The 23,234-nt window shown below is 35.4% G+C and overlaps 1 protein-coding gene across 7 annotated transcripts in view; it reads right to left on the bottom strand.

Annotated features, from left to right (window-relative positions):
• Positions 1-23,234, bottom strand: part of VPS13B (vacuolar protein sorting 13 homolog B) — a 431,824-nt gene that overhangs the window by 323,034 nt on the left and 85,556 nt on the right. For all 7 annotated transcript variants that reach the window (XR_009488944.1, XM_059864515.1, XM_059864541.1 and 4 more), the window contains exon 17: positions 14,418-14,602. Coding sequence is in view for 6 of the 7 variants with exons in the window: in XM_059864515.1 (XP_059720498.1) it covers positions 14,418-14,602 (185 nt within the window). In the remaining variant the exon portion in view is untranslated. The remainder of the gene's footprint in view (positions 1-14,417; positions 14,603-23,234) is intronic.

Raw genomic sequence — 23,234 nt, 5'->3', positions numbered from 1 at the left:
CTTGGCTGAGAAGTTACATTTACATTTAACATAGGTGAAAGAAAGAATGAGTGGCAGATATTATAGCTTACAAAAAGCAGGAAGCATCCTGACACTTTGGCCAGCAGGTTCCTGAGCTCCGCCTGGTAAGCAGTATCCAAACAGGGAAGCACCCATAGGAGTCCTTTAGCTCTGAACTGTGATTTCAAGTGCAACTGCACTAAGTACCTTTCTAATTGCTAAAACAAGAAAGCTTTGTACTACCTCAATGAAACAGAGCATGACTATTAGGTGTAGAAGAAAACTGAAGTGGATTTTACAGAAGTGAAGGGCAAATCTTTTCCCTTTACATTATGAGAAGACTTACCTGACTACAACTTATTATTAATTCAAAACTGTTTTCAACAGCAGCAAAGTCAGAGTTGGTTTCAAAATTTACACTGTGGTTCACAGCCATTTGAACATAGACAGGCACAATAAAGCTTCAAGTTTCTCCATTCTTTGCAATAGAAACTTTTAAAGTACTATAAATGTATAAGAAAAAAAACATTATCAGAATATGTTCAATTATATTCAACATGTGTAGTTATATACAAATGGCAGAGTAAATGTAGTCTTTCAAACTGTAAAGGAGATTAAGGAATGTGATACATACACATAGAAACATTTTTATTCTACAGATAAACCTTATTGCATTATAGCAAACAAGAATTTCAAAGAAAGAATTGAAGAAAATCTAACGATACTCATCTAATTAACCTGCAGATACTCGTGGCATTTTGAAAGCCTAAGAACAAAGCCACCTGGTGCAATAAAACGTGGTCATGTTCACCCTGGAAGAATGTGTACAGTTCAATGGGTTCCAGAAAGGATTGGGCAGTATTAGAAAAACCTAAATGACAACATTCATAACTCAGACCAGCTTCAGAATGTAAATGGAGTGAAATGCACAAATTCAGTTCCCTACAAAATCATCCATTTTATTTGCACACATGCTTTAAGGTATTCTATTAAAAAGTCTGCAGCTTCTTTTGCTGCAGCTCAGTTTTCTCATCAAGTGCTATCACAGCAAATGCAGTATCTGACAGAATGCCTGATAGACTGAATGCTTAATAGCCAAATATTGACAAAAATGTGTTTTCAGTGAATGCTCTGTGCCATATTTCTTTATTTCATCTCATAACCATGTGTGCGGACTTTTTAGTGCTTACTGCAATGCTGTAAAAATCACCAGCTCTTTTCTGTTGATCATTTTCCCATTCAGTTTTTAAGTTAGAACAGCTTTCTACTGACACTGTTAGAAAGAAACTTGCCTAAAGGCTTACATTCAAACTCAGCAAATCATTCAAATGAAGGCCGCAAAGGAAGAGGGAGGGCATGAGATGCTAAGACTGAGGTCATGACAGTAGTTTGGTCCAGTACTATTCCCTTTTTCAGATAGTTTTTTCCTGCATTTAGGAAATAATCTGTACCTGTGAAAATAATTTTTCAAGACTTTGTGCAAATTTACAGAAAGCAAATTTTATGAATTGGAGAAGCAGTTAATCTTATTGCTGAATATGGTAGAGGTACTATCTTGGTGATAAGCTCAAAATCTGCTGGCAAGCTGTGTTTCATTGATAACATATGGGGTACTGCAACATAGGAATAGACAGCAGCATAAAAGCAATCCCACTGGGAAAGTAGCCTGGACACGAAGTACACATCAAAGCAAGTTTTATAAAAAGCTTTCTTGAAAGACAGAAGATCAAGTGCTTAGCACTTTGGTGATCACAACCACCCCATCTAAGCCCAGTGAACGGAACACAGAGTTAACTGATGAAACCAGGAGCTATGAGAGCTATAGCAAGACACAATCATAGGAGCTTTCAACAGAACTGCAAATGCTGTTATGTCAGTGCCTCAAAGCTTTGCTTTAAAGCTTATGCTCAGTCTAAAATGAGTAGACATAAATATCTATGGATTCCTAATGTCTCTGAAGTGATCTGGTTTGTTGGCACAAACAGTTTATTTTTAGATACAATTTCATAAGACCGTGCCCAGAATAGTGCAGTTCACCCCTCTGAACTGTATGTTATCTTTGTAACACAATTCCACAGTATTTGAAAAGCTCTTGAATACACAGAAACTACGTCCTTTAAAAGCCAAGAGTGACTCTAAAAGAATCTGGGAAAAGATGAAGTATAACAGATATCTAACAGGTGTTTTACACTGTATACACTACAATTCTAAACCTGCCAGTCAGACATTTACTGACAGAGCAGAGCAAGCACAGTCATAACTACTTACAACAGCAATATTCATTGTCAAGCACTCATAAAAAACTGCATTTAAAGCCTGGGAAGCATGAGCAACAGAATGACTAGTTTAGAAAATAAATACATCAATAAAATAAATCATCCTCCCTCTTCCCATTTCCTTTGCTTGTAACAGACCATACCAGAAGAAACTGCTTGGCTACTGTACATTTTTCATGCAAGGGCAGTATGCTTCTGCAAGGCACAGCTACCATTCCTATTTATTCTACAGGGTAAAAATGGACTCACATCTGAGCACAAATCACAACAGACTCTTGTGCTATCCGAAGTCCCTCTGACAAAACCCCTATTTAATTCTCAAGCTCTGGCCATCCTTTGGAAATGCTGAAGTTGGAAAATTTCCCTGTTATCCAGCAAACTATTATTTCACTTCTTTTGCTGAACTCACTGTAGATGGATGACTAATTTATAACTCACAAATCTGAAGATATTGAAAAGAGTAATTCTGCATCTCAAAATTTAATTGAAGTCTGAGTTTCTGGGATGACACAATCATTCAAGGAAAGGAACAGAATTTAGTGTAGTCCATCAAAAGCCAAAACATCAGAAAACATAAAATAAGAAAGCTCAATGGACCCACCTATCAAACAACACACACAACCTCATCTGGCGAATGCATTTTTTGCTATCCAAACTGAAACCAAAAGATATCAGATAACTTCTGAGTACAAGCCACTGAGCTGACACTAAATCACCTGGTAGTGAGACAGCAAAAAATGGAGCTTTCCTAAAATATTTTCTCTGAAAAGACACCAAAAGAGTAAGGAAAATAATCTCGGAGATAGATGAAAATTGAAATCTTATGGACTCCCTGACTTTCTAAAATAGTTAGGAAAGATATCAGTCAGTTTGAAAACTCTTCTTGGTCTTCTTGGCTTGTAGTAAAGCAAGTGATTAATTTATTAGCATTTTTAATCATTATTATTTTAAAAAGTTTCTCCAGTAATTCCAAGTACTAAAATATCTGGTATTTGGCTACATTGCTAACCTGAGTGTACTTATAGAAGAATGAAAAATAGTAACTAATGCAAGAATAAAGCAGCTGACATAGCAGAAGTGCTATATCCAGCTGTGGTATGTCACACAAGCCTGGTAAAACCCAAGCAATCACATGAGGGGAACTCCAAGTCTCATCAGAGTTGCAAAGATGGCTGGCTTCTATAATGTTGGAATTCTTGCATTTTGCTCTAAATCATCCAGTATTCACTTAGCTCAGGAAACTGAAACAGTCTACAATATAATTCCACTATTGGGACAATTCATTTAAAGAAGTAAATGGAACTTCTCAACAAGATTACACCCCTAAGAGCAATTAAGCTTTTCTTCTTCCAACAGCAGGTTGAGGAAAAAAAGTGTATGTCTTCAAATTGGAAAATTTGAATAATTACTGGAATAGTAATAGGAACACCCTTTCCAGAAGTCAAGATGTAAAACATTTCTATAACACTACCCAAGACTTGATCTTCTTCCTAATTTCTGCATCTTCTAGTCACTCCCCTGCCCTGTAGCAACTAATGGGGGGAGGAGAAAACGCTTACCATAAACCTCTGTTCAGAGAAAGCATGTTTAATGAGAAAAACATTTGAAAATACCATGCAAGAGTCAATTCTACCTATCCATACCTAACTGTTCAGGTCCCCTGCTGTGTATTAAAGAAGAAAAAAGAGGCAAATCAGGAGAATGCATAAAGACTGGAACCAAGAAGTTCAATAAAGGGTTGACTATCACAGAATTAGACAAAAATACATTAAAAATAGGAAAAGAGCATAAGCAAGATGCAGCAACAAAGCCACAGCATCAAACTGGGAGAAATCAGCATAAGACAGTGGAATATCTGGATTTATTCAACATACTACACTCAAAACAAAAAAAGAAAAAAAAAAAACAAATGAAACACATTCGGTTTGAACTTGATATCATCATAAAAGAAAGAAACTAAGCTCAGACTAGGGACTTTGCTTATTTAGATGATCTCCAACTAAAACAAAGGTGTTTCTGGAAATAGTTCTGATTACTTTCCTTGAATAGCCAGCAGCCCTGTTACAAAGTATGTTTTGGAGAGCATTAAGCAGGTATAAGAGCTTTTATTTCACATAAGACAAAGATCCCAGAATCCAGGAGCTGTGGTTATAAAGAGACCTCTGATATACTCTTAGAATCCAAGATTTTGATTAGTGTTTCACAAAGTATGATATGTACCTTTATAATACTACACAGTAAGGAACAGTTGCCTACAGCAAGTATTCAAAGCAAAACCAAAGCAGCTACATCCGCTTGTGCCATTTTTAATTTTCCTATTATGCTTCACACAAACAGAAGGGACATTCACAGGATACCATTAAATAACACTGTAACAGAACACATCCCTTTCTATATTAGCTCCTTAATAATAACCTTCCAACAGCAAAATCAAAACTGCAAAGTGTTAAATTAAGAGTTTTCTTGCTTAATATAGCTTCCTGAGAACCTAATGTTTCACTGGCTTTGTCTCCCATATCCTTACTACCTTTTTATGTTACTGTGTATTTCTAGTTTTGGTAGAATATTCCTCCAAAAGAACTACCTGTCTTTAGAGACATAGCACTAAGTGAAAAATTAATGGGCAAAAGAGCTCCTATAATTGAAGCTCAGCATTTTCCAGTAAAAATACACTTTCTATCCTTACCATTACCATGTTACATAGAACTTGCACTCACTATATTCCATGACCATGAGGCAGACTAGACATGTAGGAAAAACATTATTCTTGACTGCAAGAAATACAATAATTACTCCTCGTACAGTCTGCATTGTTAACAGCTTAACAACTCTCCCATATGATATGTTCCTGGAGAAGAAGGTATTTTTCTTGAATATCCATGCAATTAAAAAATGGGATTTGGATCTATAATCACTAGGTTTAAAATAATTACAAGGTATGTATGTCTTTTTAAAGCCTGATTTAATATAATATAAAATCACATGGGACGTCAGACTAAAAATTGCTATTGCAGTACGTAATAATCTGGTATCTCTATGGCAAGAATACCATTGGTATTTATCACCTTACCTTGCCACAAGAACCAAAACACTCTCACAAATGGAAAGTTGTTTTCCATACCATTCACTAGAGTTTAATCCATAAAAGTAACATTAGAGAATACTAGAATTTTTTAACTCTTAATATTGTAGACACTAATAAGTTTTAAGCAGCAGTCCAATACTTGGGATCTGTCCCATGACTTCAACTCAGTACAACTTTTATTTGATCAAGACTATACATATTACATAAACTCACTACTCAAGGTCAGCAGTTAATATTACATATTTGAATAGAGAAAACATGCTTCTACCATGTTTAATAGTTGCTTATTGTTAAATCTATCTACTTTTGATTATGCCTTGGGGTTTTTTTCCTTAAAAACTACTACTACAATAAACACAATTTTACTACAATAAGTTCCTCACAGGAATATTTCAATTTTATCTTTACAATTTTCTCATTACATTCACATTCCTTAATAATGTACTCCATAAAAAAAGTCTTGATATTTCTTTCCTCAAGATGAAAACCTCTAATTAGTCTGTTCCTTTCAAAACTGAATTGTCCCATTTGAATAAAAAGGGGGAAGATATGTGCTATAAGGCATTCTAAATTCTTTCAAAGTGATAAATAAAAAGAAGTAAGTAAACATAATAAAAAAATGTCCAACGATAGAGAAAACATTATACCATAATGACCATAAACTACAATCATTTCTTTGTGCTGTAACACCTGTATGCATTTTCACTTCCTCTCAGAATATTTCATGGCACAAACTAGTATCCCACAAAATAGAACTCTTTAATCAGAAGGGCAAAAGGAAGAGATAGTGACTTTGGGAATTTCCACAAATGTCAAACCAGCAGAGAATGATATTCTAAGCTGGAATTAATTTATGTCATACATCAGTGTATTTACTACTCAGAATACAGCATCATTTATTTTGTATGTATGTACTGATGCATCGACACTCAGGTTAAATCTAGTTGGCATGACAATTAGAATAGGAAAAGGATTTCAGAATCACCATCAGAGAGTTTTAAGACTAGTCAGGATTTCTAAGCTGTAGTTTTGTTTTTATGTTTAATAAGGTCAAAACCAGCAGCAACACACTTGACATATTGGCAGCCTTCCTGTATGTATGAGAAAGTTGTGATGGAGGTTCTAAACATAGGTGAACGGTAATGGGATGATAGACAGTTGTCATATACTTAAATATGAAAGGTTCTGCCTAGAATGGTGGAAAAGCATTCTCACCATGAGAACAGTCAAGCAGTGGCACAGGCTGCACAGAAAGGTAGGGTATTCTTACCCTTGGAGATTTTCAAGGTCTGACTGGGTATAGCCCTAAAGAACTTGGTCTGATCCCGTAATTGACTCTTATTTTAACAGAAGACTGAATGGCAGAGGCTTCCTGTAGACCCTTCCAACTTGAATTTTCTGACAACCCTATTATTTTTTGCCAGCTACAAAGAAACAGCTTTCTTCTGCTCTTCTGAAGAGCAGTGTTCAGGAAATGGCAGTGACTGGCATCAATACTTCTACCGCAACACCTCTGCACGAACCTTTTTCTTAAAAAACACAGATGTCAAGAAAACACTATGGCTGCCTCATTCATGGTTTATTTTTATATATCAGCAACCACTGATGGTTTCCAGGTTCACTCTATATTTGACAGGTTCTCTGGGCCTTTGCACACACAAAAAAACCCCAAACTTTCCTTCTGTTATCTCTTAAGTTTTCTTTTGTGTGTGCTCTGAATGCTTCTCAGAAAATTCCCAGTTTCTTTTATTCAGCAGAGACTGAAGACTTCAATTCAAGACTTATGTTTTTCCCAGCCTTCCTGCTGTAACACTGAATTTCAGTAATTTAGGCTCAACATGCTCTATTGTTTTTAAAAGCGAATATCTCAATCCCCCTGTAGAGTTTTCCACCTGATGCAATACCTGGCAGCTAGAACCAGGCAAAAAGGCAGCCTACCTCTCTGCTATCCAAGCACGAGAACAAACAACATCAAACTAGCAGCTGAACAAACAAAACAGGTGCTCTCAGTCACATTGTGCAAATAAACTATTGACTCTGGAGTAAGGGCACTATTTATAGCTCTAAGTTTAGGTGTCTTGGTTTTTTGGTAGCACACTAACATACTCAAGAGTTTGCTGTTAATTTCAGCATAGGCACTGAACTGAGCTCTCCTGCAATTCTGAAACAACTCAGCTTAAGAAATTTGTACACATTTATGCACAGCTATGGATTTCATGTATATGTGCGTTCCTTTCACAACTCACTCATTTATTTATCTTTTTTCTCCTTCACTGTTCTGTTGACAGTAAGTATATATTCACTTTCAACACAAAAGACATTTAAAAAGTCTCATGTGGATTTTGAAGTACATTAGATTCTTTAGCACAACATTACCCATCAGAGTTAAGCTCACATGAATGCCTTAAGTATGCCTACCACCACTCTTCCATCAGAATACTGTATGTTTCAACTTCAAAGGTGATTAGTAAATATTAATTAGACCAGGAAAAAAAAAGGCAATCATAATTACTGGTTTCAATGCCTCATTTCAGGCCACAACAGAGCCATTGCTTCTGGCAGAGGATTTATTCAGATACTCAGGAAGATAAATCTCATTGATTACATACTGGGATGATAAAATGTCCCACCTATCTCCTTCCAGTGCAAGTCAGTTCATGACTTAAGAATATCACTGAAAATGTTTACTACAAGAGGAAATAACATCTTATACATGACTATATTAGGTTTAAAAAAAATATGCTAAAGAAGAAATCTTAGGTTCTTAGGTTGCTTATCCATGCTGTTTATCCATCTGAAATTAGAGCTGATAATCTACCAGAGTTTCACAAAAATGCACAACATATTAATACTACTTAAACATTCCATTCTGGGCCTACATGAAGGATGAGGACACATGTGGGTAATCACCCACACAAGACAGTAAACTGTTTATACTGTGCAAGTTTCATATAGCTATGTCCTGCCACTCCCAAGCAATTAGGAGAATACACTCTTACACTTCTATTTTAGACAGAAATTTCAATTCATACCCCTCCAAATGAATGCAAAATTGTCCGTGTTATATGGAACAGAGATTAAATGCCAGTATGTTGCAAGGAAGTTAGAGCTGAACAACCTGTATTACCTCTAAACTCTGAAATGTTGGTCTTTGGCTGGCTTTTGTGTTTTGGAGTTCGGTGGCAAGGGAGCAGGCAAGAGGAAAAAAGTAGTTTTAAAAACAGGGGTATTAGAAAGGCAAGTCACTTATTTCAGTCTTTTTCCTAAGTGGTTAAAAGAACTATGCAGCAGCTCCACAACCCTTTTTTATATGTACACCTGGGAAGAATACTGAATCCTGTTACTTTCCTCACTGCTACCCTGATGTGGTTTAGACCAGATGTTTAAATGTTACAGCATGTAAATTTTCTTTTCTTCTTCCAAGGCAAAAGCAAAATAAGAGGAATATTTGACTTCACTCCACAAGAGACCTATTTAATAGTTTGGCGGTTGTGTAAGTAAAGGTAGCTTGGCTAAGTCAATGTTGACGACATACAGAACGACATGATCCTAATGAGTTGGAAAATATTGGCTCTCATGAGATTCAACCAGATGCTACTGCGCTGAGAAAGCTACTGTATTATTGAATTTCATTTTTATGAGGTAAAATTTATTATTCAACCATTAAGGTATCCCACATGAAATCTTGCATAAAATAGTTTTACAGTTACTTTCTGGAAAATAGATTTTATTTTAAGACATCATTTACATGAGGGATTCAATGCCTATTTGATCACCTTCAGTAGAGAAATGTAAGGTCTGCAAGCAATTTTCCCAAAAATACCAGATTAATGGAACCGAACTGTCAACAAAATAATGAACTACCTGAACAGGACAAGGAAAAAGTGGTAGCAAGTTCCAGTTTTCCTGAGTAAACTAAAGCCATGTGTGACTGTGTATGTATTTTCTTGGCAAGCTGGAATGGCTAGAAACAGAGTGCTTCAGGTACTTACTAACAAATAATGGAAAAAATACAGAGTACAATTACTCTGCAGGATTAATCATGTTCAGCCTTTGAAAGATCTTAACTAATGCTGTTTTCCTAGTATTTTGGTATTTTGTACACTTACTTTTATTTTCTAATTTGTATATTAATAATTGCAACAATATTAACATCCATACATGTAGTAAGGTAGAAAACATTATGTATTTCAAATTCATATTTGTTTCCACATTTATAGTGACTGAAATGCAGAATCAGGATGTTTCACAAGCCTAAGAACTCACATTATTTAACTGACATGTAATATGCTGTTGTGCTTGTATACCAAAAGGATTATAAAATTAAACCAAAACATAAATTTCCAAAGAGTTTCATGTGGATTGAAGACTGCTTTTGTGCTTTTTTTTATTTTAGATATAATGCATTAAAAAGTTAGTAATGCTTTTTCTTGACCCATGAAAAAGAGCAAAAAGCTGTTTGCAGCTGTTTTACTTTCTGTTTGTTATGCTGCATTTTGTCACTAGTATTCCCATCTATTTTAAGTTTTCTATAACTTTTGTTCTTGCATAACTGTTTCTGGCAGTATGCATCAATCTGGAACTTAAGTAATAATGCCTACTCATTCAAGTAGTAAGTTTAACTGCTGATATTATCTCTCTTTTTTAATCTATCTTGACTTCTAAGAACCCTAAAATGAACTTTTTCCAACTAGACATTTAAATATATGGAATACAAAAGGTGAAACAATGAATGGAATACAATGAAGGGAGTTGAATGCTTTCAGAAGTTTCATTAAATTCCATATAATTTATAATTAAAAACCTGCTCTCAGCAGAATTAAATCATCTCAAGCTAAAACAGACATAATATTTAAACATGTTTATAAAAAAACTTCTAGAGTAAAAACATACATCTTTCCTGATATACTCATTTTATCTGTCCTCCACAAGTTCTAAACTCAATCACAGTACTGTATGCATCTTTTACTGGAAGTTTTAAGATAAGAGATCTTACTAATATGCATGAAAAATACAAATTTTAAGTACTACAGTACATTTTTAAATTCTGTCAGATACCAAACACACACGACTTGCTTTCGAGACGCCAGATTTTTTTTTTTTTTCCCCAGACAGCTTGCCTTTAGGCAACTTAATTTAAAAATAAACTCTCTGATGATCTAATGAAGACAACAATCTAATAACAAACTAGGGAATATTTGAGTAAAGTGTCTTTCTCCTAGTAGGAAAAGGTTTCTGAAGAACAAGGGGAGGAAAGTAGATGAGGGACAAAAGTGTGCTAATCTTCAAGCAATCTTCCCTTTCTGGTATTCCATTAATCTATTACAATAAAGAATTTGTAGAGCATAGAGCTCAGAGAGGTTGTTTTGAATCCCTAGACCAACTTCAGCCTCCATAACCTTTGAAAGAAGTTTTGGAGCAGGATAAAATTTCTGCTCCAGGAGAAAATTTAGGACAGAACCCCAGACACTAGCAATAAACTCTGTTCGTACGTTTGTGGAAATACACAGTGCAGAGCTCCCTTTTTAAACTAGATCCATAGAAGGTCTTTCAGCCATTGCCTAGCAAACAGGTTCCCAAAGGGGCCTTTGTGCCAAGTGAGCCTCTCCACAGCAGGTGAAAGGGTCAATAGTCCTGTGTTCCTCCCTAAACGTTCCCCCCCCTCCCTGCAACTCATGCATCTGTACTCATCTTCCTATAAATCTTTGGTTTTCTTAACTTCTACTGCTTTTCTACTTTAACTCTTTCTACCTGTTTCTTGTTTTATATTGCTCTGCTGCTCTCTTCCATTTATATTGGGTGATCCTGTTTCTCCTGTTTTTCTCCCTTTCAATTTTTTATTTCTATTTTTCCCTCTATAATCTGTTCCTCTCCTATAGAATATCTCAGCCCATATTCTAAGCCCATATCATAAGTTTCAATGATAAAATTGGAAGAGATGGCTGTGTTTGAAAAAGCATATAACCAAAAGCCATAGCACAATGGCTGCTGAAAAAGATCATGGCTGAGAGGTTACAAAGGGTTGTGGTATCTATCCCTTTTGAGTTCAAGTAATACTGAACTGATGTGTTAAGGAAGAACAACACTCTCAAGAGCATCCAGCACAAAGCCCCAACAAAGACATAAAGAGCTCAGCAACAACTGTTTCAGTCCAATAATACCCTTCAATCCCACACAAAAAGTAGCAATATAGACATAAGCAGTTGAGAAAGTTGTAGGCTATGTAAACAAACAGCAAACACATTTGAGACTAGCTGTGTATGAAGAGCTACCTAGAGAGGAAAAGTTTCAAGTCACAGTGTATCAGTGAAACAGATTGTTAGAACAGATCTGGGTGGGTAGCTAATAACTAGACCATTTCCACAGGAGGAGACATTTCATTCACAAATTACAAAACAACCATGATGCTACACTGAGTATCACGAATTTAAAAAATCCTGAGATCTGCCTGTAGCAGTCAGATTTGCTGGAAACCTTGGGATAACAGCAGACCATTACAAATAGAAGACGAAATACATAAGCCCTTTCTTTCTTTTCAGAATAATGTAATGTACAGGGAAGGCTTTTTTAATTTACTTTTAACAGGGGAAAAAATCTGGATAGAGACATAGCTGTTAGTCCTGCTATATTTCTAATTGGTTAGAAAGATGGCTTTTAGAAGTTTGAAAATGGAAACATAGAAGATAATTTGTGCTGCTGTATTCATGAAACACATAGTTTACAATTCTTTGAAACAGCAGAATGTAAGCAATAATTTCAAGAGAAAGATTCCCTGAAAAATAGAATAAAGTGAAGGAAAGGGAATCTTTGAGTATATTCTTGCTTTTTCCTGCAAGAACGCTACAATTCAATATAAATATAATCAGAAAAAGAAAAGGAAGAACAGTAAATAGCAACTTAGAAACAAGTGTTTATACTTCCATTACTTGTAGCAAATTAATCAAAGAAATATTAATCCACAACACCATGGAGATGGAAATCTATATTCTTAAAGTATTACTTCTGTGCATAGCCAAAAACAAGTTGTGCTCAGATGGAAAACACAATACCAAGGGAAAAAGGCTATTTTTTCCTTAAGAGTTAAGGTTACACAAAAAAAGCTCATCTGTTCACCCACAAAGATTCTCAAAGACACAATGGCAGGAGGGGGAGCCCAAATACCTTGCCAGGCTACTGCCAGGCCCAACACATGAGCTGTGTAAGGCCACTCTCTGTACCAGCCTAAAGGAGCACCAGGGCATGCAGCAGCAGGCAGGAACTCAAAACAAGAACTCCCAAGCAAAACATTCAGCAGCTTTTGTTTTATGTTGGAGAAACTAAGCTGAATGTAAGTAGAAGTGTTTAACAGATGTGTCTTGTTTACTGACAAGTTCCTTAATGACTGCATTATCCTCATTGTTACTTCATTTAAAAAAAGAAAGAAAGAAAGAAAAATTACTAAAGAAAAAAAGAAAACTTGAAATTCCAACTTCCCTGTGCAAATACAGTCAAGTATTTTTTAGAGGCTTATACACATACATGTTACTGCTAAAGTATGTGGAAGCTGACCCTAATTACAAGGATGACTTTCAACAAGGCATGATACTGAATTTTACACAACAGTATTCAAATGAATGGTACGAGGCTTACAGAATCAACCAAGCCAAAAATTCAGACAAAAGGATTGACAGCAATAATTTCATAGTCTTGAACACAAAGCTGCCTTCAGTCTAGTTAATGCCAAGCACAACTACAGAAGTGCAAAATTTACCAGGTGAAGCATTAAGCCATGAACAAGAGAGGATCAAAATAACTGCATTATACTGTTCATTTACTTTATTTGAAGTACTTAAAATGTGTGCTCCAGATTTCTATTCTGCACAGATACTGTTAGCAGAGCTGTTTCACAGTTCATTGCATTGATGGACTGAAACATGTTAAATAATAGAACAGGTTAGTTTGAAACTGTGCAAACCCTAAGTGATCACACTGTATTTTCAGATTGCTCTGTGCTGTGGACTGTAAACCTGCTACCTTTACAAGTATCAGGACTTGAAAATAAAATGTCACAATCCCATTCTTAGGTGATCCACACAGATTGAAGGAATAAGACAAAAGTGACTTTCATGAAAGAAGAAAAACCTAATCACTTTCAACCCTTATTCCAAGGGTCACACAAAAATACAACAGCTCTTTTGCAACATTAGATCAACAAAGATTTAACTTCAATAAACAGGAGGAGAGAAAAACAAAATGGAAAGGATCAAGAAATGCAGAGCTGAAAGACTTTCAGTGGTCTAATCCACCACTCTGCTTCAAATAATGTTTTTTTGCCCATAAATCATTCTCCTAATACATCCTCCATGACTGGCAATGCTGGATATTCCAAAACATCTGTTATTCTTGTTATGGGTTTATTTACAACAAATAAACAACAACAGCTTTAAATTATTCTAGCCTGTATAGAAATTTTAAAAAATATCATTTTCTGGATTACTTGAAAACTCTGGCTTCCTCTGTACACTGGTCAAAATCCTTAATTTATTTCCAAAATCTATGGGTGTTTTACAAAAGGATGACAGATAACAACTTTCATTATGCATGTAATCATCACCAACACTTGCATATCTTCAGCAATTTCACAACATTCAAGTAACATTTATTTATGAAATAATGAGAAACATCTGCAGCTCTTCTAAAGAATTCAATGTATGCCATTGATTAATAAAGCCCTTAATAATCCAGTTTCACCTCTGAATGATCCTGAAGTAACAACATTGTACCATATAAGGCAGCAAAAGTGGATGTTTCAGATGAAGGAAGCATAGAAAAATTATCCTGTATGGGAAAATTAAATGCATCCAGAAATTGGTGCCAAGGAGTGAAGCTGGGTGGCTTAGCTTACATCCTGGATTTTAAATATAAGCTATAAATACCCAAATACACACACACCAAAAAAAAAATTCTGTCTGTTAGCTACTTTAAGTAAAAACCTGGATTTAAAGGATATAGCTGTATGGACACCCACTAGCAGTGCTCTGTACCACAATAAATAACCAAAAGCATCACGTATTTACCTGAAGTTTGGAAAACCTCATTCAGTAAGGCTTCATTTACCACCACTGAACTGACATTTCCAACAGGATGACACCAGCTCTGATAAATAGTTTGAAGCAGGATCGTTTGAGCTCTAGTTGCTTGAACTGTCAAATTAGGGAGCTCAAAAATGCATTCTGTTAGTGGGACATGAGCTCGCTTGGTCCTGTTTAAAAGAAAAGAAAAAAGGAAAATCATTACTTTTGCACATAAAAATAAACATTTTAAAACTTAGTCACAGAATATTAGAGTACGTGCAGTTACTTTGTAAGGTTGGAACTGTGTGCCTATTAGATTTCTTAGATTAGAGCTGATTCTACTTACCCTTAAATGAAACCTAAACAGGAACTGTTGTTATATGACTTAATTTTATATCTCCCTCCAGAATGTGACAGAAAAAACCCATATATTTTCATCTAATTATCCCTTGATTTGAAAATATTAAATAAAAGCAATTCCATGTGCTCCCATCAAAATAAGAGCTACCGAAAATTATGCAGATGCTAAAAACACCTGTTCAAAACCTGAATGTTCCATCTTTTTTATTTACAAAGCTTACAGTGCATCACTAAATGACATATGGCTAGTGACCTAAAAAACATATAGACAATATTCATGGAGCAAAATGCAAACAAGCCCACATTCTGTATTTTGCTAACAGAGTTCATTGAGTGATTCCACTATTTTTCAATGCCTTATCTTTTAATTGGGGAGGAGCAACAGGAGGAGACAGGCATTCAACAGGGCAAAGTAAAGGAACATTTGTTTGGGAAATAAATTCCTCTGTGACAAAATAATCCACCATCAACAAGAATGCTTTACAAAAACTGTAGCAAAGGTAGCAATTTACTTTTTCTTCCTAATTTACACACTATTACCTGAAATCAAGAAACAGACTGATTTGCTACATTCAACAAAAACTATAAAGGTTCTTTAGCCCTCTCAGTTTGGAGCCTTTTTCTGTATCATGTTTTTAACATTATCATTCTTGCCCTAATCACCTCCCATTCCACCACTGAAATGTACTTTTTCTATTTAGCATTATTTTCTCTAATGTCCTATATGGCAGGAGGGCTGGAACTAGATGATCTTTAGGGCTGCACAAAATCTTAACCATTCTATGATTCCACGAAACATAATTACTGATCCACATATTAGCTCCTGCTCATTATGGAGCATCTCCTCCATTAGAAAATTTTAGGGACATGTTTAAAGCCCCTTAAAAATAAACAGTAAACATTCCACTGGGAATCAGAGCCTCAAATGAGGCAAAGCTGCTGAAACTGCACATAAAATCCATTGGCCTGAAAAAAGCATGCTTTACCAAAATGCTCAGGGACAGAATATGTAAAGACATGCAGACATTTAACAGCTCTTCAGATCAGCAAAATCAAAACCTTCCAAGGAACTCTCAGAAGCAGCCATAATACACTACATCTCCTATCTAGGCCCAAAAGAAAATGCTAGCAGCTGTGTGACCCAACATATGTGAGATATACTGGCGGTAGAGACTCTGCAGGAGGCTCCATGAATTAAGAAGCAGGCCATTTATGATGCTCAAATTCCAAAACCTTCAGCAGCATGAAATGACAAAAAATTCTGGTAATAAAGAGTTGATTTCTTGAGTATTCTGCATCTGATTTTGAGAGTGGGCCTTCACCAAGACATCTGTAAAGAGAAAAATACTACATCACTTCTCAGACCAGGATCACTATGCTCTAGGTGAAGCAGCAGAGTAATAAAATATTCTGCTGCTAACACTTTTTGGCCCATAAGCTGCAGATGTGACTTAGGAAGCATGGTTTGGAAATAAGCATTCTGAACATCTGAAGACATCTCTCAATCACTGTGTTTACATGGTGGTACAGCTAAACATAATGTCATCAATTTGAATTTAGACTTGGCCATACAAGCATTCACCTCAAGTCCTAAACAGAGCTCCTTCCTTTAATTCCTTGTCAATACAATCAAACAGCTGGCAAGTGAAAACCATTTTCTCTGGACCAAGATGAATTAAGCTCAGTGTTAGACACCTACAGTAAAAACAAACATCCACACCTAACACTGTGGTCTAGAATCTTTTAAGGTAATTCAAAAGACAATAGCACTTGGTAGACACAGCAGATATCCATTCATTCAAGATCTGAGGATTACAAATTTAATGTCTCTGCAGGTCACTGTTTCTGCCCACTGCTTATAAAGGGACAATACAATACTTAGCTGTGGATGTCTACACCACAGATCCAAGTGTCACATAAAGCCCATTCACAACAGCCATTGCTCCTCACTATTTTTATATTAAAAATAAAAAGAAAAAACTTATGAAAGAAGATACTCACGAAAGATTTTCAGAAATGGAGGTAAATACACATGAAGGACAAAGAACAAACAAAAACAGATGTTGTAACTTTCTGTAATAGTAATCAGTATTCTTTAGAATGAGGTTTTCCAACCTCATAAAGCTCAGAATCAGGATTACCTGTCTCAAAAATGCTGAGAAGGGGGAGGAAACCAGAAACAAGACTGCCTCTGATTTGCAACTCATTTGAAGCTAATGACTCAATTATGCTGCCAGCTTCAAATGCCATTTGCAGGAAAAAACACGGATGAAGGAAAAACATTTCATGTTTATATGGAAGAAGTCAGCCTTGTGTTTGGTAGAAGAAATTTCTTTCATATGAACACACACCATGCTAGACAAGACCCCCACAAAAAGAGCAGTCTCCTGTTCAAACAAACCCATCCGTCTTTCAAGTCTGAATCTACCTACAGGTACAGCCTTTGGTGCTAGAAAATCAAAACTCATTAGAGACCTGTGAAGAACAGATCTTATATTAAGCTTTGTTTGGTTCGGTTTTTTGGTTTTTTTTGTTTGGTTTTTTTTTGTTTGGTTGGTTTTTTTTATTTTGTTTATTTTAATAGGAGTCACAAACACCAAACAACGAGCTAGAACAAAGAAGTTTTGTATGACCTGTTAGGGGGAACTCTGCATCTCCCACCTGCCTCATCTGCTGACAGCCAAGTACAAATCTTCCTGGAGTACATGACCAGACCCCATTCCAGCACAGTAGGTCACCAAAAGGGTAAGAAATATCTGTACACAGCTCCTGAAGCTCTTCCTGTTTCAGTTTGAAGTTCAAACACACTGCAAATATTTCCTGAAAATGCTGTTCTCACAAAAAGTACAAACCATAGAAAAGAATGTATCCAAACACATTTGAATTCAGCTGGTGTAAATAATTTTTAAAAAAAGCAGTTTTCTAAACATTAGAAAATTACATTGTCTGAAAATTAGAACTACTTTAATAGAGACAGATGCTGCCTGGTTTAAAAAAACAAAACAAGACAAAAAAACCACCAGTAAAGAAAAACACTTTGACTCAGACACCCAAAAGGAATAAAGAATCTGGAACATATTCTGATCATTTCTACCACACAAATGCACAAGAGGACACATGATCACTGTCTTGTGGATACAATTACATAAAACATGTGTCCCATTCCAGCTCCTCAGATACACAAGAAACTCTCTGTGCAAATGTACATACATATGCCTGTAGCCACCCAAAGAAAAGCCCTGAGTACCATGAAAAGCACAGGTGAAGACTGAAATTCTGAAATCTTTTCTGATGTTTATCCCAAGTTAGAATTTGAACTTGTATTCCTAAAATTTCCTAGAGTTCAAATCCAAGCTCACTGATCTATCAATTCAAACAAAACAGGTGTGCATGAGTAAAGAAGTATAAAAGGCAAAAACAGAAAAGGAAAATCCATTCCTGTGAAACAAAATGGTATAACAATAATTCATCTATTTTAAAATTTAATATTAGACAGACAGCATAACCCATTTCCTTTACACAGAACTGGAGTTGGAAAACTAGCTATGCATTTTAGGAAAGCTTTTGCATGCATTACCTGGAAAGGAATGTAATGCATAGTGACATCAGATTGTTTCCTGGTATTCCTTTTTTTTTAGCCATGTGCTGTAATCCTTTATTATTTATCTCAGTATGGAAGTGCACTGATACATTTTTCCTTTCTGGTATTTTTTCCTTTTGTTATCCTTTCACACAATGTTTTCTCTATTTTCCCCCTTATTTCTGAATACTATTTTGCAGGATTAAAACTAAGTATTTCAGAACAAAGTGTTTAAATATTTCAAAAGATGGTTTCCTAATGTAAAATTGGGAAGGAACCAATAAGGTAGAAAACATTTTTCAGCAAACTTCAGAATGAACATGACTCAACAATAAGTCCATCTAAACACATTTTTATTAACAAATTAATGTACTTCAGAGGGAATCCAAAGAGCTGTGACAATCACAGCACACAATACAGCAGTGCAAAAGATTTTGCTTTAAAAGTCTGACTATTCAACTAATACATATTACAGCTACTGTACTGACCTATGCTACATTCAAAACCTAAAAGTTTCACATAAAATTGTCCCTTAGGAGAAGTAATAGCATATGAATTTTTTTTTAACAATATGCAAATTCTACACTTACTGTACTTTAACAGTCCCATAGGAATAAAGTCTTCTGGTCCTTTTCAGATACATTTGGAGGAATGGGAAGTTGAAAATAAATCCTTTTTTATAGAAAAAAAAAATCAAGGCAGGGGAAGCATTGTACCATGTGTGCAGCAAATGTCCCTTAAAGGAAATTTTAACTAGACCTAGCTAGTGATGAAAGTACAATTATAATTCAGGATTTATTATAATAGTTTTGAAACACAAATAATGCATTTAAAAAACCTTAAAATGTAAGTTTGCCACCAGCCTGCACCTGTTAATATGGAAAATACATCATTAATAAGGTATTGAGCTATATTTAACCAAGCTTTATGACCCAAGAGATATATTCAAGTAATAAGTGAAAATACAAGGACAAATAATTTTTTTCAGTAAACCAAATCATATCTGTGGTTCTATACTCTATCATTAAATTTGCATTTAGCAACTTCATATCAAAACTCTTCACCTTATTAAAAAAGTTGTGGCACATAGTTTGGGTCTAAAAACACTACTTAAACTGCATTTTGGAACTGCAACAACAATAGGAATAATTATTTCTCAAGTCTTTACACTCAAGAGTTAAGATGCAGTTCTGAACATATGTTCATTTAACTGAACAGGTTAAAAACCTACCAATTCAAACACTCTTCTCTAGGGGAAAATAAATCCTAACTAGCAGGATAGGCTACTCATTAAAGCTGAACTTGGACAAGTTCCAGAATAAATTTAAAGAAATATGAACAAGCAAGTCTTGCTGTGTAGTGGCATGGAGTGAAAATGAATCTGTCCTAATTAAATGATTTTTAAATACTCTTTGGTTGTAGCCAGTTTGCTGACAAACTGTAATACAGACTTGCTGAAATATTTTAATAAATCTGGCATGCCATTAAAGAAAATAGTTTTCTTTGCTGTTTTTGAACAAAAACATGAATTGGTCCTTATTATACAGCATGCATAGGCATGAATATAACCAATCCATGTAAGTTCAGAGGCCCATTATGAAATATTTTCAGTTTGTAGACTTTAGGAACAGCAACTCATTCTTGTAAAATCAACACCTCAGAGTGATTGAAAGAATATAGTGGTGAACAGCTGGGTCCAGAGGTTTATACAGAGTCCCCAACTGCAAAGCTGGAACCTGCAAAATGTTTGAAAAAATTTGATTTTGGTTATTACTCATATCCTGTACAGTAAAACATGATTAGTTCATTTTTTCCAAAATAACAAAACTGGTAACCTGCTACTAGAACCTAGCAATTGTGCCTTAGAAGAACCTGAATGTAATTTAAATGTCCAAATAATTTCAGTCAGCATTTAGACACCTTTCCTCTTAGGCAAGCAAAAAGTGCACATTGGTTTTATAAGACATGAGCAAAGGCTCCATCTACATACCTACAACAGACCTGTATTTCCACTTAATCTAATGCTTGATATCTAATTTTAAAAAAGAAAAATTTTGATCCTTTTTCTTAACATTTAAGTAACTATTATTACTATTGTAAAGGAAACAATGTCTAGCTCCTTAATGACAAATATCAAACCTCTAAAGGAAACATGTAGGAAGGGAAATGGAAGTATTACTGGTTGAAATGCCAAAATGAAGTCACTGGTATCCACAAAAAAACCCAAATATATCCCATGTCCACATATACTAACACGATTTTCAGTCTTCAGAGAGCAACACACAATTATTCATGCTAGAGGACCAAATTAGTTACTATCAAAAAACCCCAAACAATTAAACTTGCTTTAGAACACTTCATTCCAAAAACACCTCCAACTTCTGCTCTTCTACAGACTTCACTAAAGGATGACTAGTATCTTACATCATCTCTGACATAGAGGAATTTTCAGGAGCTGCAGCTGCCTTGGCCTCTTATTTGTAGGAAACACTGTTAATCACACAATTTATTACAAGGGAGAGAACAAAGAACTTCAACATTCACCAATATTTTTTTTTCAGTAAATCCAAACACTAACTTGATATTTCTGAACATTTTAGATATGGGATTAGAAGAGAAAAATGCTGTAATTTCAAAATGGAATTCTGTATAGATTTTTTAACATCAGTTCTGAAATATAAGTTGTCAGTGATGAAAACATTTTTCAAAGTGTTCAAAGTTTGCAAACTTCAAAAAAATTCCCACAGATTTCCTTGAAACAATTGTGAAAACAAAACAATATGGGCAGAGTACAAACTTTAATATGGTTTAGAAAAGGTACAGAGGCTATCCATTCTAAATTCTCAATACACTGTGTGTTTTAATGCAACAATAAACTCAGCTTTATACAGCACAGCAAAAATGAATGCATATAACTAGAACAAAAACTATGAAATCAAAAAATATCTAAAAGGAAAAAACCTTGAAAAAAAATCCCTTTTAAGCAAAGAATGCACAACTCTGGACATGTTAAAAGCTCTGAACTTGGGTTGTTTTTAAAATAATTTTATTCATTTTGTCCCATCTGGTCATTAAAGTTCTGACCATTGGATTAAAAATTCTGATTGCTACATGCAGATAATAATACTGGTTTGTAATGCAGCAAGAAGTGAGAAACAGTGTGCTATGGGACAGCATGGGAAGAAAGTGTGCAACAAAAAATAAACACCTGAATGTGAAGGAAGGAAAGTTCTAATTTTCCCCAACATCACCTGAGCCTTACAAAGCATCTGATGAATCTTTTTACCTGTGGAATAAATGTTTCTGAAAGCAGGCAAGAAAGCAGTCTATGATCACTTCTAGCCTGGTCATTGTCTATGTGCCTCAAAATGCAACAGATCTGAACTAAAAATTTGTTGACACCAACAAGGGATTGGGGGTTTTCAGTCTTGTTTTTGGACAGAAGATAAACTAAGGTGTCTGCTGAAATTGTAATGTAGGAACATCCTAAACCTGTAGCTGCATTAGAGAAACATATTTAGGATGTTCAGCTCAAATTCAGCTTACTGAATCATCAATGGGACACATGCTAGGGATTTGAACTGCCATCAAACTGCAAGAGGACGTCAGTCACTAATTGCTATTTCTTTCTTTGCAAAAAACTCCTTTTCTAGGCACTAGTTAGTAACTGTCTCCAGAAATAATCAAAGTGATATGATATATATTTTTAATACATAAAAGAATAAAATTACAAGTTCCCTGCTCTGAGGAGATAAAAAGCAGACCTCAGTCTTTTTTATGTATTTAAGGTTTTGATGTGTGCAAACCATAAATATTAAGCATAAAGTTACGTCTTTAAAGAACTTCACCTTCAGAACCCCACAAGGTATAGGGTGGAGATCTGGAAAAAAAAAAAGGGGGAAAAAAAAATCAACTTTCATCATGGAATGCCCTCAATGTGAATTCAGGACCTTTTATAGTTACTTACACTTTAAACATCCAATCTTTCTTTACTTCTGCAAGAAGGTCTAACTTTTTTACTTGGATCTAGGAATCCTCCTGTTGTTGATGGTGGGTTTTAGTGACAACAAGGGAAGGGATATGACAGCTGCATTATGTTCCACAAGATCCAAATATAAAGACCACGAGAAAAATCAGTATTCATTACAGCAGCCAAAAATCAAAATGTATTACAAACAAAAAAAAAAAGCCAGAAGCAAGACTGGAAAGAAGCAGGGACATTCAATAGGGAAGCACTGCCTTAATGAAGGTAGTGCAAAGGCAATCAATCATGTAAAAAGCAGAGAATTTTTACACCTACATTTTAATTGTGTCTCGTATCTTTTCCTGACAAAGAGACCCTATGAGAAAAGCAGCAATGCCAAACTAAATGCCAGCCATCATTATCATTTATCTTGTAGGTAAATGTTGGTTGTGGGTGAGGGACAAGAAGGAATCAGCTGAAACTTGCCAATAGTGCAACTAAACAGCTACAGATGACCAAAACTACCAGAGGTGATTAGGTAAAAGTTGCCAGTGGCCATAAACTTCCAAACCACAAAGATCTGTGTTTACTAAAACAAAGCAAGCATTACTCTTCTTTATAGCTTTTATAAATCCAGTACCATTGCTTTGGATACTACTACAGTGTATCCACTCTCAGGAGTCACCGGGGTGGTTGAGGATTTGGGGAACTGGCTTCCCACAGCGCAGCCTGCTTTACTGTCTAGGGAAGTAACCCCACCCTCTCCCTTTCCTTCTCCTCTTTCCCCCTTCACACAACCCCAGAAGCAGCAGAAACAGCCATTAAATCAATCCTCTAAATCTGCCACACAGAACCATTTGGTTGCCATTAGCAGGTAAAACAGGGAGCCAGAAGGGCTCAAACATGCTGGTGCTCA

This window comes from Haemorhous mexicanus, chromosome 1 (assembly GCF_027477595.1).
Source record: "Haemorhous mexicanus isolate bHaeMex1 chromosome 1, bHaeMex1.pri, whole genome shotgun sequence".
In the NCBI taxonomy this organism is placed as follows: domain Eukaryota; kingdom Metazoa; phylum Chordata; class Aves; order Passeriformes; family Fringillidae; genus Haemorhous; species Haemorhous mexicanus.
This window is presented reverse-complemented; position numbering and strand designations above follow the sequence as displayed.